We start from the raw sequence: 27030 nt of genomic DNA on the forward strand, positions 1-27030 counted from the left end.
CCAGTCTGGCGGGTGTGACCCTGTATAGCCTTACACCCCTCAGCTCCCCCTTGGTCGCCAGCAGGCAGCTTGGTGCGTTCGAGGACCCGGTCATCCGCCTTCTCACGCGCCCCCTGCCGCTTGTGGAGACAGGTAAGTGTTGCACAGCACACTTACACCACTTTCTCTACTTTTGCTGCCCCACCTCAGGCTCGGCTACCCCGCTCAAGTCAGTGATAGTCATCACATTAGGTGTTGAGCAGACGTGCTCCTGAAAATTCAGTGATATTCATCACACCGAGTGTTGAGCAGTGCTCCTGACTTGTGCGTGCTTATCTTATCCTGCTGGCGAAGGATTTGATAATGCCGCTCCTCCAGCCGGTACGAAGGCCAGTTGTAAACTCGTTCTTCGTGCTACTAGGGGGTGAGTCGTGACCATCTTGGCCCAAGATTGGTCTGCAGCTTTGACCTGAAAGACATGTGCTTCAGATCTCTACCTCCCGCACCGCAGGCCATCCTCTGTGTTGCGTCTAAGGGTGGAGTATCAGTACAGTGTCCTTCCCCTCGAGTGCTCCAGAGCCCGTTGGGTCTTCAGGTCAACTGGAAGAGAGTAATCTCGCCCACGGGCTGAGTATCTCTTTTTCCGTTTTGGAGAGGTACTCGGTCTAACACGTCTCTCCAATGAGAATGTGTTCAGCTGGTGTTGAAGTGAGAAAGGGTCCCACTGAAAGAACTTTCAGAGGCTCCTGGGGTATATGGTAGTTGCAGCCTTTGGCTTCCTCCATATGTGACCGCTTCAGCGCTAGCTTCACGATCGAGTCCCGAGGTGACCGTGGCAGAGCAGCTCACCCTGTGTGACTATAGTTCATCCCGGTCTGCTTCAACAGAGGGGCCATGTACAAAGGGCGTGTTTTAACGGGGGCCTGGGCGACCCCCGACTACACGGGCATTCGTGCCTCGAGTTGTTAGACATTGCGACCGTTGCGCAAGCTTCCCCTGCATGTCACAACTCACCCGTCACCTCCTCCTTGGAGTCAGATGCTTCTGAGGGCGCCTTGTTCCACTCCTCCCGCTTACTCAATCGTGCCGCCATCGAGCCCCACAACAGTTATAGCCAGGGCAAGTGGAGACTCCATCCCCTGGGTCCGGCTGGGTCATGACCATTCCGGGGCCGCTCAGTTGCCCCCCCGGTTTTATTTTTCCACCAGTGTTTGGGTAAACCGAGCGGACTGCCCTTGGACAAACACTGGGTCTCAGCTGCCCCAGGGGCCCACAGAAAAGCGTTTAACCCCAGTGAGCCTTCTAAGAGTGACTGCGACTCATGGTCGCCTTGCGCCTGCTCAAGTCAGTGAAATCATCACTCTTCATGTTGAGCAGAATTGCTCCTGAAACTCAGTGAAGTTCATCGCACTCAGGTGTTGAGCAGCAATGCTCCTGTAGCTCAGTGAGTTCATCACAGGTAGCTCAGTGAATTCGTCACACGCAGTGCTGAGCAGAAATGCTCCTGGTGCTCAGTGAAGTTCTTCGCACTCAAGTGTTGAGCAGAAATGCTCCTGAAGCTCAGTGAGTTTATCACACTCAGGTGTTGAGCAGTAATGCTCCTGAAGCTCAGTGAACTTGTCACACTCAAGTGCTGAGCAGAAATGCTCCTGTCGCTCGGTGAAGTTCTTCGCACTCAAGTGTTGAGCAGAAATGCTCCTGAAGCTCGGTGAGTTTATCACACTCAGGTGTTGAGCAGGAATGCTCCTGAAGCTCAGTGAACTTGTCACACCCAAGTGCTGAGCAGAAAATGCTCCTGAAGCCCAGTGATCTTCACATGTTGTGTTGAGCAATGCTCCTGTCTTTTGCGCCCGTCGCTTGCACCTACGTGCCAAGTCAGGAGAGGAACAGGTCTTCATAGTTGCCCCTTATTGGCCCAACTGGACCTGGTTCCCATCAACAGCTTCCTGACTTCCCCTGAAAACTCTTTCGGGGACGGGGCACGATGGCACACGCGTTCTTCCCCCGGAGATTCCGGGTGGTCTTACATCTGAACGCGGAGGTTCAGGTGGCTATTACAAGAACATGTGATAGTTACCATCACTTCCGCGAGCACCCCCTAGAATTGGGTAGCGTGCTTACGCCTTTAGAAGTGGAACCTAGTCGTTGAGTGCGTCTTCTCTCCAGAGGAGATCCTGAAAGCTTTCGATCACTTCAGTGCTCTCTTTCCTGCAAAATGGGTTGCAGTAGGCTGTTTTTTCTTCACCCTCAAAATGATGTTGCCTCGGTGTTTAAACGACGCTCATCGTGTTGCAGAAGTATGCAGAAGCACGTTCTGATCGTCAGGTTCCTGAGGAGCAAGGTCTTGTAAGTCCTTGTGTCCCTCTTTATCCTCTTGGGCCTTGTCCCTGGTGCGACTGCACTGCAGAGACCGCCCCTGAGCCACTGCAGGCAGTGGGTTAAAAATTCTGTTATATCAGTTCTCCTGCTCGCGTGGTCTCTTCTAGAGGGTAGGGAATTGCTCGCTTTCGGTCAACGTATTGTGCCTGGAGTCTGGGCCGACTAACTCTCACAAGCTGAGACCCCGGCTCGGATTGTGCCCAAGGTTCCTACCTCTCCCGTAATAGGAGCAGGTGGTGAGCCTGCAAGCGCTGCCCTGGAGGAGGCAGATCCAGCCCTGGCTTCTCTGTCCGTTCGCTTGGACGTGTACAGAATGCAAGTCATAGACCTCAGACCAGCTCTACAAATATCTGTTGGAATTCAGCAGAGAGGGAAGGCTGTTTCCATGCAAAGTTGCACTTAGTGCTTGCCTTCATTTCGGCAAAGATCCGAGATGCAACATGTCCACTTAGGTGTTGAGCTCCTCTATGATGAGTGTAAAGTGCTCCGCCTGGGCGTTGACGATATGCTTTGCCAAAACAGATTCTAGAGTTGGGGGCTGGACGACACCTAGTTGAACCGCTGCTTCCCGTGGGCTCCCTTCTCATGAAGCCAGTTTCACCGTGAGCCCGGTTCAAGTGTCGGCTTGCTGCGCCATTCCCCTCCTATGGACTGGATACGTGCGCCTTTTTACTCCAGTTGAGTTCCCTTAAAATTGAACCCTGTTGAGTTCCTCCACACCCCTCCGACGTCGGACGTGCGGAACGTCTGGTGTTAGGCCTACCACTCGTAAGCAGTGTGGAACCTGTGTTAGGCTGGGTCCATATGTTGCGGTCCCTTCGGTGACCCCATAGGTGTATTTCTCCACGATACGGCTCCCTGCGGTGAGCCCGTGTCTTCCCTCGGCAGAGTCTCTCTGCCGTCACTGTCCGGTGTGTCTCCCCCCGTCTTAGGCTGGAGCCACCCCAGTGACATTCCATATGTTAGACTGCCCGGTTTCCGCCCAGTTCATATGTGTATTCTCCACGTTACCTCCCTCTGGGTTGGATGTGGCTTCCGCAGCGTCCCTTCCTTCCAATGTACGGGGAACGCTTTCCCAGTGGTCCTGTAGGAACAGCAGTGACTTCCCTGGCCTAAGCCCTGTCCTTCCCCGCCTTAAGTTTGCGGGGGCATCAGGAGGCTTTGGCTTAGGCACTGGAAGGTGGCAGCGTTAGTGGCGTGTTCAAAGGGTGATCCCAATTCAGTCGACCGTCGACTACGTCTGACGTTCTCGACTGAAAGGGAACGTCCTGGTTGCGTATGCAACCCACCGTTCCCTGAAGGAGGGAACGGAGGACGTAGTCCCCTTGCCACTACCGCTGGACCACCGCTGACCCCGGGTTACTCTCGGCTCCTCAGCGAAAAGCAACTAGTGCGTGCATCCACTTCCGTATTTATACCCGCGCCGCGGGGGCGGAGTGTGTGATGCGAATCACGCACGCCAATTACATTGGCTCGTTCAATAGTACTCGAAGAAGACAGGCTCTCTAGCGAGATCCCAATTCAGTCGACGTCGACTACGTCCTCCTTTCCCTCCTTCAGGGAACGGTGGGTTGCATACGCAACCAGGACGTTTTTCAATATGATTAAACCAATTCATTTAAACATTTCACATGAAGAACAAAAGGTTTTTAAAGTGCGGAGCGGTTAATTCTTGTTTAGGATTATCCTGCAGTTTGTGTTTGAAGATCATGAGACATAAATGTCCAAAACTGTCAAAAATTTTAAAATTTGCCATTACAAACCTTAATGTCTTTCCTCCTCCAGGACACACACAACCTGTACGGCCACTTCCCCTATTTCACATGTCTGGAAGATGCCAGTGGCCAATCCATGGGTGTTTTCCTCATGAACAGCAATGCTATGGGTACAGACTCTTTCTTGAGTAGTTTTATTGCGTTTCATTGCGATGGTTTTGTCGTGGAATAAAGTCATAATCCTTAATAACATGATCGGAGATGTCTGTGCACAGCATGTATAGTGCGTTTGGATGTGTTTGAGTGTTTGGGATGAGTTGGCAAAAGATAGCAGTTTCAGTTGTTTATGTGTGTCTGTGTGCAGAGGTGACTATCCAGCCGGCTCCGGCCGTAACCTACCGGACTATTGGAGGGGTTTTGGACTTCTACATCTTGCTTGGAGACACACCAGAGGCAGTGGTGGACGAGTTCACACAGGTGAGTGTAAATGGAAACACCAGTGACCAGTGTAAACTCTTGGAAATGCTCTTTCATGTTAGAGACACATCATGCTGGACAGTATGTGGCAAGAACAAATAGAGTCATTTCCTGATCTTCCTGGTCCTTTCTCCAGTTTCCAATCAGATTAAAAGCAAAAAGCTCATACAAATAATCATTTAAAAATATTGTATTTTATACATTGTATATTGTATATTATACATTTTACAGATTGTTTATTCTTTCACATTTTTATGTTTTGGTACATATTTTGCTCTTTAGTATAAAATATTACAATTTATTATACAAATATACTTGGTTCTTACTGGTCAGTCATAGTATTCTGCAGTCAAATATTTGTTTTTATATTGACTGCTAAAAAATATTCTATTATGAATTATAAACATTTATAATATGTTTATTTTCTATTATATTTACATAGAAAATAATTATTTGAAAAATGTTCTGAAATGCTTTATTCTGATTCTGGTCATTTGTGGAATTCTGTGGTCAAACTAAGTTTTAAGTTATTAATTACAAATATTATACAACGATTATGAATTAAAATCATATCAAATATTATAATTTGTTACACAACTCTGGCTAAACTGTGTAAGTGACTATTGTCCTGGTCAAAATATTTTTTATTTCTTACAAAAACATTTCAAATCACATCAATATTTCATGTGTCATCATTATGTTCAGTTCAAGGACTTTTAGTTTGTTGTCATCCCTGTCTCGTGTTCCTTGTTCTTATTTGCCGCCACTCGTCTGTCACCATGGACACTAAAACAATCACCACAGCTGTTCGTCGTTTAGTTATTCATCTCTGTGTATTTAAGTTCCTGCCTGTGTTTTGTTCATTGTGTCTGGTAATGTGTATGTTAAGTGTGTGTTGCGTTAAGTTCGCCTGTCTGTTGGTTTATTAAAACTTTGTGTTGGAATACCTTCATCTTCTTCACCAGCAACCACCCATGTGACATAATTTCCAGTTGTTTTCATTTACTCAAACTAAACGTAAACCTAAAACCATAAAAAAAAAAAAATATATATATATATATATATATATATATATATATATATATATGTATATTTCAGCTAAAATGTAAATCTTTTTTTAAGAACTGAACGTAAAAAAAAACTTCTAAAAAGGACAAACCCATGCAACAAAATTACTAAAACTTTAACTAAAATTAAAAAGAGACTGAAAACATAATTAAAAAACAATATTTGTACAATTTTAAATGTTAATAAAAAACTAAAATAATATATCAGTGATACTAAAAGAACACTGGTCCATTGATGTTTTTATTCATTTATTGGCAAATAGCAGTAATAAGCTGGTCAATATTGCAAAATTAACCCTGATCCGGATCATGCCATGAACCTCTTACTAAAATTTAATTAATGCCAGCTAACTTTTGCTCATGAAGAGAGTTGAAGTGAAATCCTATAGGCCCCACGCTGATGTTCAACGTGTTTAACATGGCTTCATATCTCTCCAGCTGATCGGCAGGCCTTTCATCCCTCCGTACTGGTCTCTGGGCTTCCAGCTCTCTCGCTGGGACTACGGCAGCCTGGACGAGATCAAGAGAGTCGTGGAGAGAAACCGACAGGCCGGTCTTCCGTATGTAAGTGCCAGGAACAGAAGGAGGCTCCTCGCTTTCTTCGGCAAAACTTGATTCCACCCAGTACCTCAAAGCCACAATGAAGTGAACGGATTTATGAATAATAACTACACATATGTGTATTTCACCTGAACGCATGCATTCAGAAGGCTTTAGCATCTTATGGCGGGACTCTGATTGCCGAAAGATGCACTTAAGCTCAATGTTTGATGTCATTCGAACAAAGAAGGTATGTCAGGATATTGCATCTCCACCTGTTTGCATTAGAAAATTACTGGCAGGAGAATTTCACCATCAGCTGATGGAAGTCAAGCCTTCCAGAAAAATCCAAACAGACAACAGTGAATCTACAATTTTTGCATTGCACCATTTCTGGTTCCCCAAAGAACCTTTCAGTAAAGGGTTCTTAAAAGAACAATTCATTTCTTAGTGTAAAGAACATTTTCAGATTCTTCACGGAACAATCAATGCCAATATATAACTTTTATGTTTAAGAGTGTAACTTCCATAATTAGACATTGAGGTGAAACAGGATATTCAGTGAGAGAAGGAAACTTTACCGAGACTCACAGCTGAATCATCATTATTTTGTGTTCTAGGACGTCCAGTACACTGACATTGACTACATGGAGGACAAAAAGATCTTCACCTATGATATGGTGAAATTTGCAGAGCTGCCTCAGTTTGCTGACTACATGCATGAAAAAGGGCAGAAATACATCATCATATTGGTGAGCCTTTGATTTTATAGGTTGGCACTTTAGTTCTGGGTTTTGGACAGTATACCAAAGCAGGTTCCCCTTCAGGGACTACCGCTGCGTGAAATCGCAGTGGGAACGCCCTCAGCGTGACGCGTCTGAAGCATGAATGAAATCAGTCAATGGAGAGAATGAGCGTACGGCGAGTGACGTCATCGACCAGGAAGCTATAAATATCCCCTGAGTACACAATACGCCAGCTTTAGTTACTTCAGCAGCTCTGTGTGTGTCTGAATCTGTCGATTGTGTTTGTCTGTTTTGTCAGGAGTTTTCACTATATATATTTTATATAAAAAAACCAATATGAGCGAGCAGTATAAGAAGTGTGTTCCCCCCTGTACTCGGTACATCTGGGTGGGGATTCACACGAGCTAAGCGTGGCTTATTTGGGAGTGCAGCAATGCCCAGTTGGCTCTCGAGGGAGTAGATTGTCAGCATTGCGAGCGTTTTCCCTTGAGAACTCTGCGCTCGCGGCGATCGCACTTCGAGGAGAGTGATTTGCTGCGAGCTCCCCGAGGCTCGGGTCCCGCTTCTGTTGAGGCAGAGCGGCGGCGCTTGTCTTGGGGCTCGCAGATGGATCTCGCTGGCGATGTTGAGACGGGCTCCGCCCTATCTCAGCTATCTCCGACGAGATCTAGTGCGTCTCACCCGGCTCTGGAAGCACGCGCTGCGGCGGTTACTTCTGCCAGGGTGGAGGCACATGATGATGTTGAATTGAGATTTTCCAGTTCTGAGGAGCTGGATGTCGAAAGTTTTGCATCAGAGAAAACTAGTTTATCACATTATACTGCAAATGAAGAAGGTTTGATGGATGTATTATCTCGGGCTGTTGAAAAGCTAAAAAAAAAAAAAATAACAGTATCGAGTGGCCAGCTGATAGACAGGTTTCTAGAATTAAAAGCAATCTAGATGATAGATTTCTGTCTGCACGACCTCAACCTTCTAGCCGGTGCTTACCGTTCTTCCCAGATCTTCATGCTGAGGTTTCAAAGACCTGGGTTAGACCGGTTTCAAGCTGAATTTACACAAATCAGTCCAATGCTTATGGTAACATTGTTGGTGCTAAATCTGCTGGTTATGTGACGATACTGTAGGCGGAGGAGACGCTCGCGTGCTATCTCTCTCCTGCGTCATCGTCTTCACTTAAAGCACCGGCTCTTCCACCAAAAAATAAATCAATAAATATATATACCTCTGTGCTGGTGGGGAAGGCTTACTCGGTGGCTTGGCAGGCGGCTGCATGTTTGCATACGATGACTTTTATGCAGGCTTTTCAGGCCGACCTGCTCAAAGGAAATCTGAGGGGGGTCCCCGCCGAAAGAGACTTGCGTTCACCTCCCTTAAGGGTGCCCTGTCTCTCCCGGCGCCCTCAGGGGCCCGTCCTACTAACCCTGCCGAAACAGGGCGTAGAAGGGTCTGGCGAGTGCTTTCCCGAGGGACGCTCGCCGCCTCTAAGGAGGGTTCTAGTGTGTTCAGACCAGTCGTTCCCTGCCGGTGCGCCGTTACAGGGCACTGTGTCTGTCACGCAGAATGTTCAACCAGAGCAAAGTCTTTCGTCGAGTTCGTCTTCCAAAAGAGCACAGCAGAAGCGGAGTGTCACGTTCTCGTGCCCCCCTGCAGAGAAACTGGAGGGACGAGGCGGGGCGCTCTCCGGCGTGGCCTTCTCGGGGCAGGACTGATCTGAGGACAGTCATTGTCGCCAGAAAGGCCGCGTCGAAAAAGTCCTGACGGGCTGAACGTCAGGACTCTGAGGGTGGTCCCCATCGGGAAAAACTTGAGTTCACCGCACAAAAACACGGTGCCCTGTCTTTCTCGATGCCCTCAGGGGTCTGTTCTACTAACCCTGCCTATACAGGGCGTAGAGAGACTCGGCGAGCGATTTCCCGAGGGACGCTCGCCCCCTCCAAGGAGGGTTGTGGAGTGCTCAGACCAGCTGTTTCCTGCCAGTATGTTACAGGGCGCTGTGTCTGTCACTCGGGATGTTCATCCGGAGGCCAGCCTCGAGAGGCTGGTTCCCTTAGTAGAGTTCCTGGCGGAATGGGTCCCCCACCCAGCAGGGAGTTAGGATACTACTTCATCGAAAAAAAAAAAATCCTGACGTGCTGAACGTCAGGGTTCTGAGGGTGGTCCCTATCGTGAAAGACCTGAGTTCACTGCACAAGAACACGGTGCCCTGTCTTTTCCGATGCCCTCAGGGGTCTGCTCTACTAACCCTGCCTTCACAGGGCGTAGAGAGACTCGGCGAGCGATTTCCCGAGGGACGCTCGCCCCCTCCGAGGAGGGTTGTGGAGTGCCCAGACCAGCTGTTCCCTGCCAGTACGTTACAGGGCGCTGTGTCTGTCACTGGGGATGTTAAAATCAGATCCGAGGACTGGTTTGTCATGATAGATCTAAAGGACGTTTACTTCCATGTATCTTTCCTCCCTCAACACAGGAAGTTCCTGAGGTTCGCTTTCGGGGGCGAAGCGTACCAATATCGGGTTCTTCCGTTCGGCCTAGCACTGTCACCCCGAACATTCACGAAGTGTACGGATGCTGCTATAGCCCCGCTGAGGTTACAGGGCATCCGCTTTCTGTACTATATAGACGATTGCTTGATTCTAGCTCAATCGGAACAACAGGCGGTTCGGCACCGAGATGTCGTTCTTGCTCATATCAAATGACTGGGGCTGAGGCTCAACGCCAAAAAGAGTGTTCTTTCTCCATTACAGAGAACCACTTTTCTAGGTGTAGTGTGGGATTCAACGACGATGCAGGCACGATTGTCACCTGCTCGTATTGCTTTGATTCTCGCTGCAGTAGATCAGGTCAAGCTAGGCCAGTCATCCACTGTAAAACAGTTCCAGAGACTGCTAGGTCTCATGGCAGCTGCGTCCAACGTGATACCTCTTGGCCTCTTGCACATGAGACTGTTACAGTGGTGGCTCAGGACCAAGGGATTCTCCCCGAGGGGAAATCCGCTTCGCATGATCGTGAGTTTGCGACGGTGTCATCACGCCCTGATCATGTGGAAAGATCCTTGGTTTTCGTCCCAAGGCCCTGTGTTAGGATTTCCTTGTCGTCGCGTTATGCTAATGACAGATGCCTCTCTCACGGGTTGGGGGGCGATCATGGATGGTCGCCCGGCTCAGGGTCTGTGGGAGGACCATCATCGTCTGTGGCACTTAAACTGCCTAGAGATGTTGGCGGTGTTTCAGGCTCTGAAACACTTCCTCCCAGACCTAAGGGGCCACCATGTTCTTGTCCAGACAGACAACACATCGGTGGTTTCTTATATCAACCATCAGGGGGGTTTGCGTTCTCGCCCGCTTTACAAACTGGCACGTCAGATCCTTCTATGGTCCCAGGGGAAAATTCTTTCTCTGAGAGCTTTTATCTCCCGGGGTATTTAAATCAGGGGGCAGACATCCTGTCAAGACAGGGGCCGAGGCCCGGGGAATGGAGTCTTCACCCCGAGGTGGTGGAACTCCTATGGAAACATTTCGGTCTTGCCGAGGTAGACCTATTTGCTTCTCGAGAAACATCACACTGCCCGCTGTGGTTCTCTCTCAGCCATCCAGCCCCGCTGGGGTTGGATGCGATGGTACATCCGTGGCCGAGGTCACGCTTGTACGCTTTTCCCCCGATCGCTCTGCTCCTTGGAGTTCTGGAGAGGGTTCGCCGGGACGGGCTCAGTCTCCTGCTAATAGCCCCGTTCTGGTCGGCCCGGGTATGGTTTGCGGACCTAGTGTCTCTCCTCAACGGCTCTCCCCTAGAGATACCGATCAGGAGAGATCTGCTCTCTCAGGCGAGTGGGTAGATCCTTCACCCCCGTCTAGAGCTATGGAGGCTGTGGGCTTGGCCTTGAGGGGGCCCAGCTCATAGATTCTGGTCTCTCGGCTGAGGTCGTTGAGACCATCCTCCGATCCAGAGCTCCCTCCACGAGGAAGTTATATGCCGCGAGGTGGAAACTTTTCACCTCTTGGTGTGGAGAGCGCCAGCAGGACCCAGTTAACTGCCCGGTTGGTACAGTCCTGGATTTCCTGCAGGACCGTCTCTCCACAGGGTTATCCCACTCCATGTATGTGGCGGCCTTAGCTGCTTACCACACCCCTTCAAGTGGAGGTTCCCTCGGGAAACACCCACTTATGTCTCGCTTCCTTCGTGTCACCTTGAGGCTGAGGCCTGCAGTTCGCACGAGGGTACCAGCTTGGGATCTGGCCATCATCTTAGAAGGTCTCTCCCTTGCTCCTTTCGAGCCCATCGAGGAAGTTTCGGAAAAGTTTCTTACTCTAAAGACTATCCTTCTTCTCGCTATCTCATCTCTAAAAAGAATTGGAGATATTCAAGCACTTTCGGTGGCTCCCTCGTGCCTGGAATTTGCTCCTGGTTGGTTAAGGCCTTTCTCTTTCCGAGACCAGGTTATGTTCCTAAGGTTCCAACTGTTTCAGTTAGACCTATAGTTCTGCAGGTTTTCTGTCCTCCGCCTTTTCTGACGTCAGACCAGGAGAAAATTAATTTGCTGTGCCCAGTTTGGGTTTTGATGCTTACGTCCACAGAGCTGCCCTGTGGAGGAGATCGGAACAACTGTTCGTCTGTTTGGGTCACCTAAGAAAGGGTGTCCTGCATCTAGAAAAAGGATGAGCAAGTGGGTGGTCGAGGCCATCCCACTTGCTTATGGTTTGGCCCATCAGCCTTCACCTTTGGCTGTAAGGGCTCATTCCACCCGGAGTATGGCTGCTTCTACAGCTCTTCTTTCAGGAGCTTCTCTTCAGGACGTTTGTGATGCGGCAGGCTGGTCCTCACCGCACACTTTCGTTAGATTTTATTCCCTCGATCTTAGCTCCACTCCCGGGGCTCAGGTTCTCTCGTCGGTTTGTGTCTCCTAATGACACACGACGGGGATTTGGTCGTATGGGGATGTGGGTATTGCGTTCCCACTGCGATTTCACGCAGCGGTAGTCCCTAAAGGGGAACGTCCCGGGTTACGTATGTAACCCTAGTTCCCCGAAGGGACGGACGCTGCGTGTCCTGCCATACTCTCGGCATCCCCTTGGGTCGCTGCTTCAGTAACTTTTAAGCTGGCGTATTGTGTACTCAGGGGATATTTATAGCTTCCTGGTCGATGACGTCACTCGCCGTACGCTCATTCTCTCCATTGACTGATTTCATTCATGCTTCAGACGCGTCACGCTGAGGGCGTTCCCACTGCGATTTCACGCAGCGTCCGTCCCTTCGGGGAACTAGGGTTACATACGTAACCCGGGACGTTTATACATTTCAACCACTGGCTGAATTTGATTTTGCCCAGTTTAACTCCTCAGAACATGTTCTTCTTGGTAGGATCCTGCCGTGTCCACCAGTCAAAGGATAAACGGAGCTTATGAAGCCCTTGACAGGGGTCATGCAGCTAAAGCTTGGGTCACTGAAGCAGACGGGCAAACGCCTCTACTGGGAGAGGTACGGTCCTCCAAACATACTCCTGGTTGGGTAATCGTTAGTAGGGTTTGGGAATGAAAACGGGTCCTTCTTTATACAAATATCTGAACTTGAATTATTTCTATGATGTTTGGTTTTAGTAATTGTTGTTGGACATATGCATTCATTCATTCATTCATTCATTTCAACATTATTTATATTTATATTAATCATATTCTCCTCCCCTCTCTCTCCCGTCACAGGTCTGGCCAGGGGAAACCTTGTTTCCTGACTACACTAACCCGTCCTGCATTGATTGGTGGGTTGATGAAATTGTGCGTTTCCACAAAGAAGTCAAGCACGACGCTCTCTGGATTGTAAGTAACCCGCAGATATCATAACCTGTCACCAAATATTGAACCTGATCATTTTACAACCTGGGGGAAATATCATGATTGTCTTATTCTGATCTCCAAATTCTTACAAATCAATACTATATATGTCACCGCATCAATATGTGTTAATCATGATATTCAAACACAGCAACGCTCAATAAACATCTCATCTAGAGTACAATGATGTAAATCAGAAATGTCAACATAAAATCATTGTAATTCATCAAACTCCTGTTCAATTAATTTCACATTCATTTGTATGGCAGTTTCACGATACATATTTCAAAGCAGCTTTACAAAAAATGCATGTTTCAAATATCGCTTCAGTAAATGTTCTCAGCACATGCTGTGAGTTTGAGTCATTCACGCTGTGCGTTTGAAAGGCAGAACGTGCCAAACAATGGGCTTCATGTTTTTACTCCAATATCATTTCATAACGTCAAAGGGAATGAAAACAATCAAGAAGCTAGTGGCAACTGTGTCGAAGAAACGCATTTTACGTCATCCAATCAATTCCTGATTGATAAAATCAATTTCTGCCCTACAATTGGTCTCACTGAATATTCTTATTCAGAAATGCATCACATTATGGAAGTAAACTGGTTACGAATGCCGTTTCATGTTTACGTTAAAGCCTCCCTAGAGGTTTTTGCTTTAATCTCGAGAACACTAGTTGCCTGAATTAGGAAACGCTGAACTAATTGCACTTTTTTTTCCCCTAAGGACATGAATGAGGTGGCCAATTTTGTAAAGGGAAGCATCAAAGGCTGCCCTGAAAACAAACTCAACTATCCTCCATTCACCCCACGTGAGTCTGAAACGCATCTGTCGCTAGATTTCATATCAGCATTTCCTCACCATCTGTAAACATCTGTCCTCTTGATTTCCATTGGACTACAAAGGTATCCTTGATAACCTGATGTTCAGTAAGACCTTATGTATGGATGCTAAACACAACTGGGGGAACCACTATGACGTCCACAGTCTCTATGGATACTCTATGGTCCTGGCCACTGAGAAGTAAGTGCTGGTTTTTCACACTCTGTATCCAAATAATTTCTGTTATGATTGACTGATCCTGCTTGCCAGAATTATTAATATAGATTAACATCACAACAATTTTGTATTTACCAGTGGATAGTCCTATATTAATGTGCTCGTTATTGTGACATCACACTCTCTGAATTTTGTTTATGAATCATTTATAAATGGTCTGGGTGGTCATAGGAGGGAGGTTAATGTAGTCAGTCTCAGTGTACGTCTTCTCTCATTCCTCTACTCCCCCTCTCTCAAAAAGCTTAACTCCTGCCTGTGTGTTTGTCATATGATTTCCTAGGCCACCCTACTTGGCATTGTGTCTTTCCAATATCCTTCTTAATGTAATTTTACTGTGGTGCCAGTGCTCCCTATACCTCTAATCAGTGCTGTTCATCCTATACGCAAAGTGTGATGGTTCCATTGGGCCCCCAAACCACCAGGGGCCCCCTTGCTATCAAAGATGATTTATAGAATTTCAGTTTCGTTTTTTGATTTTATCGTCCAATTACAACGAAAACACAATTCCATTCTTTTCCATTAAAGCGAGCACTGTCACCCTTCCTACGTAACATCCAAATCAGTCAAATCATGTAACTTGATTGTCGTAATATACAGTCTCCTGCTCGACATGTTTAATCCTAAAAAAAGAGAGTTAAAAGCGCATTGGGCTGCGAAAGATGCGGTGTTGCCCAGGTGGCTTTCTGTGCGCGCGTTCCAAGACAGAAGGAAGTATTGGCTACTTTGGGCTTCAAGTGTGCGCTTAAACAGGCAAATACATACACAAATAGGTCAAAAGTCAAGTTTCACTTAAACGCAGTCAGTTATGTCTAAAGTCAACATATACAGTTGGGAAAGTAATCAAATGCTTGTCAGTGTATAAGAGCTGTGCATTTGGCCTTAAAGTGACAGCAGCCTAATAAACCTGCTGCCGTCTGTCATTTAATGTTAATCAAAAAACAAAATCATCCACTTCTCCTTGCTGAATAACTTTAGTAACTATAATAAGAATCAATGTAGACCTATATGTAATTAATACGGTAAAGAATATGCAGTGTTTTACTTTCAACATTATTAGCAGTAGGCAAAACATTTTATTTCATTTGTATCTTTTTTCTATTGTATTTGTCCTTTTGTTTGTAATTGTATTCTTCTTTATTGTATATTTCAACTCAGTGTTGTTTGTTGACAGTGAAACTGCTCTGAAAGAACAGATTAAGGGATTGTGGGTAATTTTGGGGGTTTTATGAACAGCGGCCCCTGGACAAAGTTTCACTTAGGGCCCCCAGAAGTCTAGGATCGGCACTGACTCTAATATTGTGTTTCTGCTTCCAGGGCATCGAGAGCAGTTTTTGGGAAGAACCGTTCCATGGTTTTCAGCCGCTCCTCCTTCCCCGGGGTGGGCAAGTACGCTGGGCACTGGTTGGGTGACAACGCCGCCACCTGGAATGACATTAAGTGGGCGATACCCGGCATGCTGGAGTTTAACCTCTTTGGAATCCCTTACGTAAGTGGTTTGACTCCCAATGAAACGCCTTTTCCAAGACATTTTTGATCTCCTCTGTTACTCTATGCAGACATTTGTCAGATTGCTGGTGTCTTTTTCATATATAAAACACTGGAATCTCCATTTAAGCTCCATTTAATTGCTTAGTTTTTTGGAGAAACACTTAATGATAAATAGTGATTTTTCCTGAATCTAATGATGTTCTTCTACAGGTCGGTGCAGACATCTGTGGGTTCTTCGACGACTCGTCGGAGGAGCTTTGCAGACGTTGGATGCAAGTCGGCGCATTTTACCCCTTCAGCCGTAACCACAATGCTCAAGGGTTCAAAGTATGTGCTGCTCTTTAAACTAACCAGAAACATTCAATCTCGACCTCTGGAATGATATTTTGAGAGGGCAAATGAGGATGAATGTAAAATTATGTTCTTGGTGAAATTAGATGAATAAGATTTGACCTTTTAGTCGGAAAGTAATCATTCCACGGCGGTCTCCACGATGATTGCTCTCCACCATGATAAACATATTATCAGGATCCACGGATCTATTTCTCTCCTGGCTCTGAGTAGTTTTCTGTCCCTTTCTTAAAGGACCAAGACCCTGCATCATACGGCGCTGACTCTCTCCTGGTGAACAGCTCCAGACATTACCTGGAGATCCGCTACAGCCTCCTGCCGTACCTCTACACGCTGTTCTACAAGGCCCACGTCCGCGGAGAGACGGTAGTGCGGCCCATGATGCATGAGTGAGTTCGCAAGCATGTGCAAACAACAGCGGGACAGTTCCAGTGTTGCTTTTGTGTTTGTGAACTTCATGTATTTCTGAATGAGATCTCTCATGTGTGTAGGACTTTAAAAAATTACGCAATAGGTTTTGAGTTTAAATCGAGAAATTATTTAAGTGAATACAATGAATAAAATTTTCATTTGAACTTCCCCTGAATGGGTTAATAATAATTTAGTCTAATATTTTTCTTGTATAGTGTGTGTGTGTGTGTGTGTGTGTGTGTGTGTGTGTGTGTGTGTGTGTGTGTGTGTGTGTGTGTGTGTGTGTGTGTGTGTGTGTATATATTTTATAATAATATATATATTTTTTTTATCATTATTTTTTTTTTGGCACTTTTATATTTGTAACATTGTGATCAACTGGAACGTCACTATCTGCTTTATAAGATTTGTTTCTCTGCAGGTTTTATTCCGACAGTGAAACCTGGGCAGTGCACAAACAGTTCATGTGGGGAGCACATCTTCTCATCACACCTGTGCTGGATCCTGTGAGTGAACACACACACACACACACACACACACACACTCACACACACACACACACACACACACTCACACACACCGAAATTATTCACGGCGCTTCACTTTTTCCACATTTTGTTGTTACAGCCTTATTCCAAAATGGATTGAATTAATTGTATTCCTCAAAATTCTACAAACAATACCTTATAACGACAACGTGAAAGAACTTTGTTTGAAATCTTTGCAAATTTATTAAAAAAATCAACAACAAAAAAATCACATATCCATAAGTATTCACAGCCTTTGCTCAATACTTTGTTGAAACACTTTTGGCAAGTCTTTTAGGGTTTGATGCTACATTCTTGGATCACATGTTTTTGGGCAGTTTCTCCCATTCTTCTTTGCAGAACCTCTCAAGCTCCATCAGGTTGGATGTTTGCTTGGTAACAGACCTGAGAGTTGATTATCGAACTCGATGGAGGGGTTTAAGATTTACCAACTACAGATACGATGAGATTTTGTAGTTTGATTTTGTCGGTGCGCAGCCATTTTCAGATCTCTCCAGAGAATGTTGAGGAAAATAATGCATTTAATCTATTTCATTTTAATCAGAGAATTTAATCAGAGAATGTTGAGGAAAATAATGAATTTAATCTATTTTGGAAAAAGGCTGTAACATAACAAAATGTGGAAAAAGTGAAGCTCTGTGAATATTTTCTGGATGCGCTGTATGAATATGATATTTGAGTGGCACAGTCTGAAGTGTACAGTATTTTCCCTCATCTTTTTTTCGGTTCATTGCTGCTCCTCTTTCTGTCATCTTCCTGAAAAGCCATGACAGGAGGACCATATCTGTCTTCAAAAAATGACCACCAGTTTATGGAATAATGCTCAGTTTTAAACTATTAAAAAAATGTTTGTCATTGTTTAGCTGATTTCCCTGTTTATTTGTTTGTTTGTTTGCTTGTTTTAGGGTGTTGAAACTGTTGAGGCCTATATCCCAGATGCCGTCTGGTATGACTTTGAGACGGTGAGACCATCCTCTAGCACCACACACCTATATATATATATATCAATATATACAGTGGGGGAAATAATTATTTGATCCTCTGCTGATTTTGTCAGTTTTCCCACTTACAAAGAAATGAAGGGTCTATAATTTTTATGATGGGTTTATTTTAACAGAGAGAGACAGGATATCAACCAAAAAATCTAGAAAAAACACATTATATAAAGGTTATAAATTGATTAGCATCTGATCGAGTGAAATGAGTATTTGATCCCCAACCAACCAGCAAGAATTCTGCCTCCCTCAGATTGGTTATGTGTCAATGTGGAACACAGATCAGTCCTCTCACTAAGAAAGTACTCCTAATGTCAGCAAAATAACCATCAATCGCCCTGGGTCTGGAGCTCCATGCAAGATCTCGCCTCATGGGGTACGGACAATCCTGAGAAAGGTCAGGGATCAGCTCAGAACTACACAGGAGGAGCTTGTTAATGATCTTAAGACAGTTCAGACCACAGTCATCAAGCAAACCATTGGTAACACACTACGCCACAATGGATTGAAATCCTGCAGCGCCCGCAAGGTCCCCCTGCTCAAGAAGGCACACGTAGAAGCCCATCTGAAGTTTGCCAATGAACATCTAATGATTCAGAGAAGGATTGGGAGAAAGTGCTGTGGTCAGATGAGACCAAAATGGAGCTCTTTGGCATCAACTCAACTCACCGTGTTTGGAGGAAGAGAAATGCTGACTAGGACCCCAGGAACATCATCCCTACAGTCAAGCATGGAGGCGGAAACATCATACTTTGCTCAGGGGCTATTTCTCTGCTAAGGGTACAGGACGAATTCACCATATTGAGGAGCCAATGGACGGGGCCATGTACCGTAAAATCTTGGACGAGAACCTCCTTCCCTCAGCCAGAACACTGAAGATGGGTCTTCCAGCATGACAATGACCCAAAACACATGGCCAAGGCAAAAAAGGAGTGGCTCAAGAAGAAGCACATTAAGGCCTAGCCAGTCTCCAGACCTTACGCCTATAGAAAATCTGTGGAGGAAGCTGAATCTTCGAGTTGCCAAGCGGCAGCCAAGAAACCTTAAGGATTTAGAGAGCATCTGTAAAGAGGAGTGGACCAAAATCCCTCCTGAGATGTGTACAAACCTGGTGACCAACTACAAGAAACATCTTACCTCTGCTTGCCAACAAGGGTTTCTCCACCAAGTACTAAATTATGTTTTGCTTGGGGATCAAATACTTATTTCACTCACTGAAATGCAAATCAATTTATAACCTATATATAATGTGTTTTTTCTGGATTCTTTGGTTGATATTCTGTCTCCATCCATTAAAATAAACCTACCATAAAAATTATTGACCATTTCTTTGTAAGTGGGCAAACTTCCAATATATATATATATATATATAATGCAATTTTTGTTTTGTTTTCTAGGAGATAAGGATTCCAGATCGCAAATCAAAAGTTTCCTTGAACCTGCCCGCTGATAAACTTGGTTTACACCTGAGAGGAGGAGCCATTCTGCCGGTACAGAGACCAGACGTCACCACTACATACAGGTAATGATGGGAAACCTGGAGATTTACCCCTAAAATTACACCGGCTCATATTAAAGCATGTACTGTCACTAAACTCTATCCGTGAAAACAGTCAATCCGCTCTCAGGGAGTCTTTCAGCTCCGTCCACTTACATAAAACACATCTAACGCCCAATACAAAAAGTGTCTGCTATTTTTTGGAGAGTGTATTATAGTGAATTCTTTGAATTACCATAGTATATTAATGATGACTATTCAGAGAAGTTGTAACATGATTCACAGCATCACTATACCATGGTTAATATTGCAATGTGAGTTTAGTATGATAAACATTTAGATGTGTGCGTTTCGCTTGGAACGTTTCTCTTTTGTTTATTGTTCCTCAGTGTTTTCATTCATCTCGTTCCTGTTCATCTGCATGAGGCCTGGGATTATATTTTACATTAGGGAAAATTGTTTGAATTTTATTTAATTCTTTGAACTGTTCATTTTGTAGTTTGCTTTTATTTCCCTCTGAATATATTGCACCTTCAGCAGTATAAATGGAAATGTACCGTATCTCTCAACGTATCTTTTGGGCTGATACGCAAACACATATTTAAAATCCACCCGGCTTTGCTGTGCGGTTTCTGTGACGTTATTCACGAACAGCAATCAGAGGATCTGTCGCCTGTCTGCTCTTGAGTTTCTGGTGAAAGTTGTGTGTTTCCTCAGCCGGCGTCTTCCCATGGGATTGATCGTCGCTCTCGATGACAACGAGGCTGCGTCAGGCGAGCTGTTCTGGGATGACGGAGACTCTCGAGGTATTTTACAGCCACAAAAATCTACCTTATACAGGGTCTCAATAACAAGAATGTCTGAAGTTCAGATTTCTACTTATATTTCTTATGTTTTCATTTTTTATGATCAGAACAAAATGTGGTAAAATACATTTGTTACAGTATTTATGAATCTTTTTTAATGTTAGTTAATAATATTACAAATGTTCACTGTTGGTTCCTGTTAGCTCAGGTTCATTAAATAATATTAACAGACACAACTTTTGATTTTAATAATGTATTAGTTAATGTTAAAATTACTAATGTAGTTGGCGAATGGTAAGAAATGAAAAAAAATGATTTCCCAAAATGTATATATAGTGCATTCAAAGATTTTAAATTTGGAGGGACAGCTATAGCCTACTTTAACCCCATGACAGATATAAATGTATACCCACATTTTGCTTAAATGAATCCAAGACTCCAACAAAACATCACCTATGTTAGCAAGGTTGAGAAATTTTCCTTTAAAATGAGCAGAATTTGCAACATCATCATGTTAAATAAATTAACAGTGCAAAGAAAAACGTGTTTGCGTTTGCTAGGCATAAAAACTGATGAACATGAGATGTAGTGAAAAAACACTGGCCTGAAACTTTCTAATTGATCACAGGTTTATCCTTATTATTGAGCCCTATTATAGAGACTAAATTATCAGATTTACCCAAATTTATATAAAGTTGATTTGTCATTGTCTCATAACTTCTTTCTCTCTTTTTCTTAGATACTGTTTCATCCGGCTCCCACATTCTTTACCAGTTTTCTGTGGCTAATGTACGTCATCCAACAGTCACATTTCTCTTGTTGTTGTTTTTTTTTTTTTTAAATGCCATTACATTGTAGTCATTTAGGTATTTTTGTAACTGGCATCTATTCCTGTAATCTGTCGTAATATGTGATATGTTTCTGCTGGATCAGGATGTCTTGACAATGCACGTTTGCCCACGACGGCTACACGGACCCGAACAGCTTGAAGTTTGAGAACATCACAGTGATGGGAGTGAGCGCGGCTCCCGCCTCTGTGCTCGTGTCGGACGGCATCACTACTGACGCTCTGTCCCAGTCTCAGGTTCACTACGACTCCACCAAGAAGGTGATCATAGATTTAACATGAAAAAGTTTTCTATTCACCACCAAAGTCAATGTGAAACTGTGTTTGTGACCAATTTTGCTGATTTTGATTGAAATAGGTTGTTCAAAATCCTACAGGAATAGGTATAATGCACATCGAGACCATGAATATAAAGTAAATAGGGTACATTTTTATTTAATATTCACGTTAACCACACTTTGGAGGATGTTATTGCATCTTTAAATATTATTGCTCGATATAAACTGTAGCTGAATAACAGAATGAGCACTGTATGAATCATATTATGTTTGCTTTGTTAATTTAGCATGCAAACAAATGATGCGATGCAACTAAAATCAAACTAACAGTCAGATAAATTGACAGAAACTTCAGGCCCTGTTAGTATAGTTTAAAGCCATTAACGGTTCACCTAAAACTTTAAAAAGAAAAAAATTATAAAAACAAATATTGTTTACAGAATGATGAATGAAGCCTATTTTAGGGTCATTAAGGTTTTGTTACATTTTATTTATTAATTTGTGCTAATAAAGAAGTGAAATTAAAAAAGTTATTTTTTTCTGAATAATTTAAATATAGCGCAACAAATACTACCATGAGCTATTCTTACAGTTGCATTTTACACTCTTTTCTAATGAAAGTAATGTTTGTAATGTTTTTGCATTGTAATAATATATATTAAAAACTCACACCGTAATTACAATGTTTTCACGTTTAAGCATAATAAATAATATTGCATAATGCAAAAATACGTCATGCATTGCAACTAAAGTCAAAAACAGAAGCTTAAAGGCATATAAATTGACAGAAGCCAAGGTTTTCTCTACAATAAGCCATCTGAAAATAGACGTCATTCAAAGGGCATTCGGAGAACATCTCTAAACAAAGTGAAAAATGAAAAAATAACAACCGACATAACGTAATTTGTACAGTGAGCCAGTCCTTCGAACCATGTCTTATTTAAAGAGGACACATCATGCACCTTTTCACAAGATGTAATATAAATCTATGGTGTCCCCAGAATGTGTTTGTGAAATTTCAGCGACAATAACAAAACACGCAAATCTCACTAATCTAAAATCTCAGAAATAACCAGTAGCGAGTGCAGTGATACAGAGACTCAGGAAGAGGTTTGATCTTTTAGACGCACCTGGACGTTTCTGAATGGTTAGTGGAGACATGTATGTAGTTGTTGTGGAGTTACATTGATCATCTCATCGACTCGCATGTACCGTCTTGTTGAACTTCTGCATAAGTGTACACAGTTCCTGAGGTCTTTATAAGACAGCTGTGACATGTTTTGGTCAATAATGTTCAGTGCTCGTCTGTGCTCAATGACTGAACAGTTTCAGGCTTTGCTGGATCTTCTGCCGTTGCGTTAGAACTGGTCACTGTTGTCGCTTGCGAAACCAAATGTCGGCTGGTGTGTGTAAACATGCAGATTAAGGGTCGGTAATATTATAATAAGATCCTATGTGAGTGAAGGGGAGTGAAATCTGGTTGTCTTTTTTTTTGACGTGCTTGCAGAGAAAGGCTTACTAAAACAAAGGTCACTTTTCACGTTTTGTCTACACAGGAGACCCAATTACAGAACTTAAACACGGAAAAAGTCAGATTTTTATGATATGTCCCCTTTAACACGGGGCAGGAGACCCTCGCGTCCCAGGAGAGATGCTGTCCTTCCAAGAGAGAGTCCATGGATGCTTTCAAAATTACACACACACATTAGGCTATGATGAAGGGCAATCTTCTCCCAGAGCTCAAGCTCTTGGAATGACGACATGACTTTGGTCTTAAACCACACGTGACACATTAATGTCAGCTGTGTATTTGTCTTTTTTGTTATACACATCCATGCTGTCTTTTGCGTGATATAAATCATCCTCTGCTAGGTGATGTATCTGAGAGATCTGGAGCTGGAACTGGGGAAGGACTACACGGTTAACTGGCAGGCCAAACTCCCCAAATCTCTGCACTTGGACTGTTACCCTGAAGCGGGTTCTGATCAGGCCAAATGTGAAGCCCGCGGCTGCATCTGGGAGGTCAGAGAGAGAAGATATTCAATATTAACAGACACTGTTTGAGCTGACATGTGTCTTTTCTGTTACCGTTATAACGTGATCAACACATTGTCTTTCATAGCCTTCTGCTATTCCCAACGAGCCCTGGTGTTATTACGCCGAGACCCACGGCTACGTCACCCGAAACGTCGTTGAAACAGCGAGCGGCATCATTGTAGATATAGAGCGCAACACCGATTTCCCAAGTCAACGTTCTCAATCTCGAGACATCGACAAGCTCCGTGTGGAAATCACATTCCTGAGTGGAAAAAGCCTGCGCTGGAAGGTATGCTTTTCTAAATGTCGGACAATGAGTTAATATACCATTTCTATTCATGCATTTGGCAGATGCTTTTATCCAAGCGACTTACATTGCATTTAAGGTATGCTTTGTTAATGCGTTTTCTTGGGAACCCATAACCTTGCTGTTATTAGCACCATGCTCTAATGATGATTTAAAAAAATTAGGAATTAAGTAAATAGATGAATGCATTTAGGACTGAAATCAAGAGTACGACTGATTTTGGTCCTATTGATGTAGATCTTTGACCCAGCCAACGCTCGCTTCGAGGTCCCCGTTCCCCTCGAGCTGCCGGCCACACCAGAGACTGAGGAAAACAACAGACTGTACAGGGTTCAGATCCAGAACAAGCCATTCGGCATCCAAGTCATCAGAAAGAGCTCAGAAGAGATCATGTGAGTAATACAGCTCAGTTAACATGGTAACATTCCAGGGCCCTATGATTTCTGTGATGCGGAAAACGCGGACGGAATCACGGAATTTACACATGAAAACGGAATTTGCATATATTTTGTTGACATATTAAATAAACATTTTTTTTTACATCCTTCTCATTTTTCAGTTTAAAACAACACAAGTAGAAAGGTCTCTACCTAAACCGTGGCCAAATGGCATTGATAAACATGTTGCCTAGTAACCATACGACCTCACATTCACGCGTAGGGAAAAAAATGTCGAAGCGAGTGGCTCCTGATAACCTAACGGTGGCTGCGTTTGTGGTAGATGCGTCCATTGGTATACTGTAACGCATTGGTTCCCAACAGGGGGGTCGCGGCCCACAAGGGGGCCTCAGCGAGCTCTGTGGGGGGTCGCGTCATATTTTGAAAAGTTTGGAGCAATGAGCATTAAATAAAAGTCCTTAACTTTTTCCTGTTAAAAATTTATATAATGAGCGAGTTCATCATGAATCCATCAATCCGTGTTTTTGTCTTATCCTGAACCACTATGGTACACGGTACACCTATAATAAGTGTTTACATTGGGACTATTTTACACTCGTTCGGATCGCTGCCGCTGCGGAGTAGCCCAGAACCGGCGTGACTCGTCATAGACGTACACAGAGAGAAGCAGTTCCGGCTACAATGTTCTTCCGAAAGACGCATTATTCTGTTAATAAACGCAAGTTTACTATCGCTCGCTAAAGCGCCAAAAACGTAAAAAATAAACCCTCACCTTGATAAAGCCTCACATTGATAAAGCCTCACAAATAACGTGCAAGTATTGAGGCCCCAGACAGCAGTCATTTAGTAATAGCCTGTATTCTTTCTTTTTTTACCTACACACCAGTGGGAATATTTTTGGTTTTGCATTTCAAATAGGGCCAATATATAGGCTTCTCCTAGGCTTACGTTTTTAAATTACAAAGGGCCTACTGATGTTTTTGTTTTTGTATTTTCAATATTATAGGCTATTATTTGTGCATAAACATATCTGGTTATAGTAAACATACCGTTTGTTTGAAAACAACATATTTTGTCATCCTTGCTGCAAGCTTACAAGAGCGATAATATCATTAAATGTGAAGGGGGGCCCTAAAATATTTTATTGGGAAAAAGGGGGTCTCAGACAAAAAAAGGTTGGGAACCACTGCTGTAACGTGCTGATCTAACCAGCGGTCTCATAAAACGTTAAAAAATGTAAACGTCTGGGAGAATGAGTAGAGCAGGCGATCTGAATAAGAGTGATGATGCAAAAAAGAGCACTATTCGGTACGGATTTCTGTGCGCACACACCCAACCCGAAGCGTGCAGCCATGCACAATAGACCTACAGTGCGCGAGTCCTGAATTGAGCTCTCTTTCGTGTCTAAATAGACAAATACACACAACATTATGTCTAAATGTCTTGGAGAGTATTCACCTAAACTATGTCGGTTATATCTTGTGAGTGTATCGGATGTGCATCAGTGCAATTGGATCCGCATGTCATTGGACATGATCCGACGTCTTAAAGTGACAGTGGGTAATAAACGTAATGCGTTCCGTGTCCTTAATATTGGTCAAGCAACAAAAGAAAAAGAGAGAAGCATTCACTGTTTGTTAATAGCTTTAAGGATTAATTATATTTAATTCATACGAATAAATATGTCTGCTTGATAGAATAAGTGATGTATGCAAGTAGTTATAAAGAATTTTTTACTTTAGGAAAAGTGGTTTTAATAGTAATTGTGTTGGCTTTCTGTCAGGCACATATCGTTGTTTCAATGTTTCTGTCTCCCTGCAGCATGTCTGCATTTAATCTTTAATTTAATATTCATCAATCCTACCTTGTAACTGTTACCTTCATGTTACTGTTATTTTTGGCCAGAGATTTGTTGAAGGTTTGGCTGAATTTTGGAGAATTTTGAATGTGCTCTGCTGAATATATTAACAGTTTAAATAAAAAAGCTGAATTGTGAGTTTGTGTAACTGAATTTTTAACGGTCAATACTGCTTAGAAGTGAAAAGAAAACAAGCAAATCCGAAAAATCCGAAAGGGCTAAAAATAAATCCAAAAAAACGGAATTTGAGAAAAAATAAAACGGATTTCATAGGGCCCTATAACATGCAGTCCAGAGCGCTCTTTAAATAAAACATAAATAAATCCTGCACAGTTGACTTTAGAGCTGGTTTCAGTTGGTCAATGGCTCAGTCTATTTCAGTTCCTCAAAATACGCCTGAACACACACCTCGTTCTCAGACCAGCAGCCCATGGGTGAACAGATGGAGCAAATGCATTTACTATTTAAACAACTATTTTGGTGCAGGACGTGAAAATGAAAACTGCGTCAGGCTGAAACTAGCTAAACACACTTGCGTCTGGCGCTGCATTGCACCGTGTGTATAATAGGGCCCTATAACTTAAATACGAGACAAACGAGGGTATTAAGGACAATGTGATGAATTAATGAATCTGCATGACAACTCATAAGTGGCAAAGGAAAACACGAACCGGGAACTAAGACAACCTAAAAGTCCACGAAAGTGGACAAAGATAACTGAGTGTCTGAGACATACCTATGACATTTACACACATTATATTCAAGGTATACTTTTTACCAACTGAATCTAATGTTTGAGTTCAAATGAATTAATGTTTTTATATGTTAAATAAAATGCATTACATAAAAAAAAAATATAGGACTATAGAAGCACAGTTTGCCTTTGTAATAAAAAGGACCTTATTTATCAGTGTTCTGAAAGTTCAGTTAAACCTCTGTTCCTCCAGATGGGACTCTGCTGTGCCAGGGTTCACATTCTCCGATCAGCTCCTTCAGATCACCACACGCCTCCCCTCAAACTATGTGTATGGTGTTGGTGAAACAGAGCATCCCAGCTACACACATGACCTCAACTTTCACACATACGGCCTGTTAGCCAAAGACCAGCCTCCAGGGGTGAGTGTCCCAACCAGTGCTGATGTTTTACAAGAGTGAGATGTAACGTCATCTGCACTTCACAAACGGCTGATTCATTCAGGAATGAAGTCAATTAGATTGCGTGTGATATTGCACTTATTTCTTGTTATTTTATTGCTGTGCTTATATTTCTTGCCTTGCTATCTTCAAATTTAGGGTCATTCTGCATTCTTTAGGCTTCAGAGAAATGGGATTAGCATGGTTCTTAAGCTAAATAAAAAATCTCTCATTAACACTACATCGTCTGGAGCAGAACTGAAATCACATCACAAACTCAAAGTCTGATC

At 43.6% G+C, this 27030-nt stretch overlaps 1 protein-coding gene across 1 annotated transcript in view; it reads left to right on the plus strand.

Moving 5' to 3' along the window:
* Positions 1-4143: 4143 nt before the first annotated feature.
* LOC143746051 (sucrase-isomaltase, intestinal-like) overlaps positions 4144-27030 on the plus strand; it is a gene marked incomplete at its 5' end in the record, with an annotated part of 35949 nt that continues 13062 nt past the window's right edge. Inside the window, 22 exon segments of the mRNA XM_077237771.1 lie at positions 4144-4243; positions 4438-4550; positions 6056-6181; positions 6778-6909; positions 12259-12375; positions 12597-12710; positions 13452-13536; positions 13631-13748; positions 15099-15270; positions 15483-15599; positions 15858-16012; positions 16456-16540; positions 17488-17544; positions 18975-19099; positions 19793-19881; positions 20621-20670; positions 20815-20835; positions 20837-20989; positions 22879-23028; positions 23129-23332; positions 23588-23742; positions 26554-26722. Of these exon segments, the coding sequence (XP_077093886.1) occupies positions 4144-4243; positions 4438-4550; positions 6056-6181; positions 6778-6909; positions 12259-12375; positions 12597-12710; positions 13452-13536; positions 13631-13748; positions 15099-15270; positions 15483-15599; positions 15858-16012; positions 16456-16540; positions 17488-17544; positions 18975-19099; positions 19793-19881; positions 20621-20670; positions 20815-20835; positions 20837-20989; positions 22879-23028; positions 23129-23332; positions 23588-23742; positions 26554-26722 (2607 nt within the window).

The sequence above is a fragment of the Siphateles boraxobius genome, unplaced genomic scaffold, assembly GCF_051911475.1.
Source record: "Siphateles boraxobius isolate OS27281-9 unplaced genomic scaffold, OSU_SipBor_1 21, whole genome shotgun sequence".
Taxonomy (NCBI): domain Eukaryota; kingdom Metazoa; phylum Chordata; class Actinopteri; order Cypriniformes; family Leuciscidae; genus Siphateles; species Siphateles boraxobius.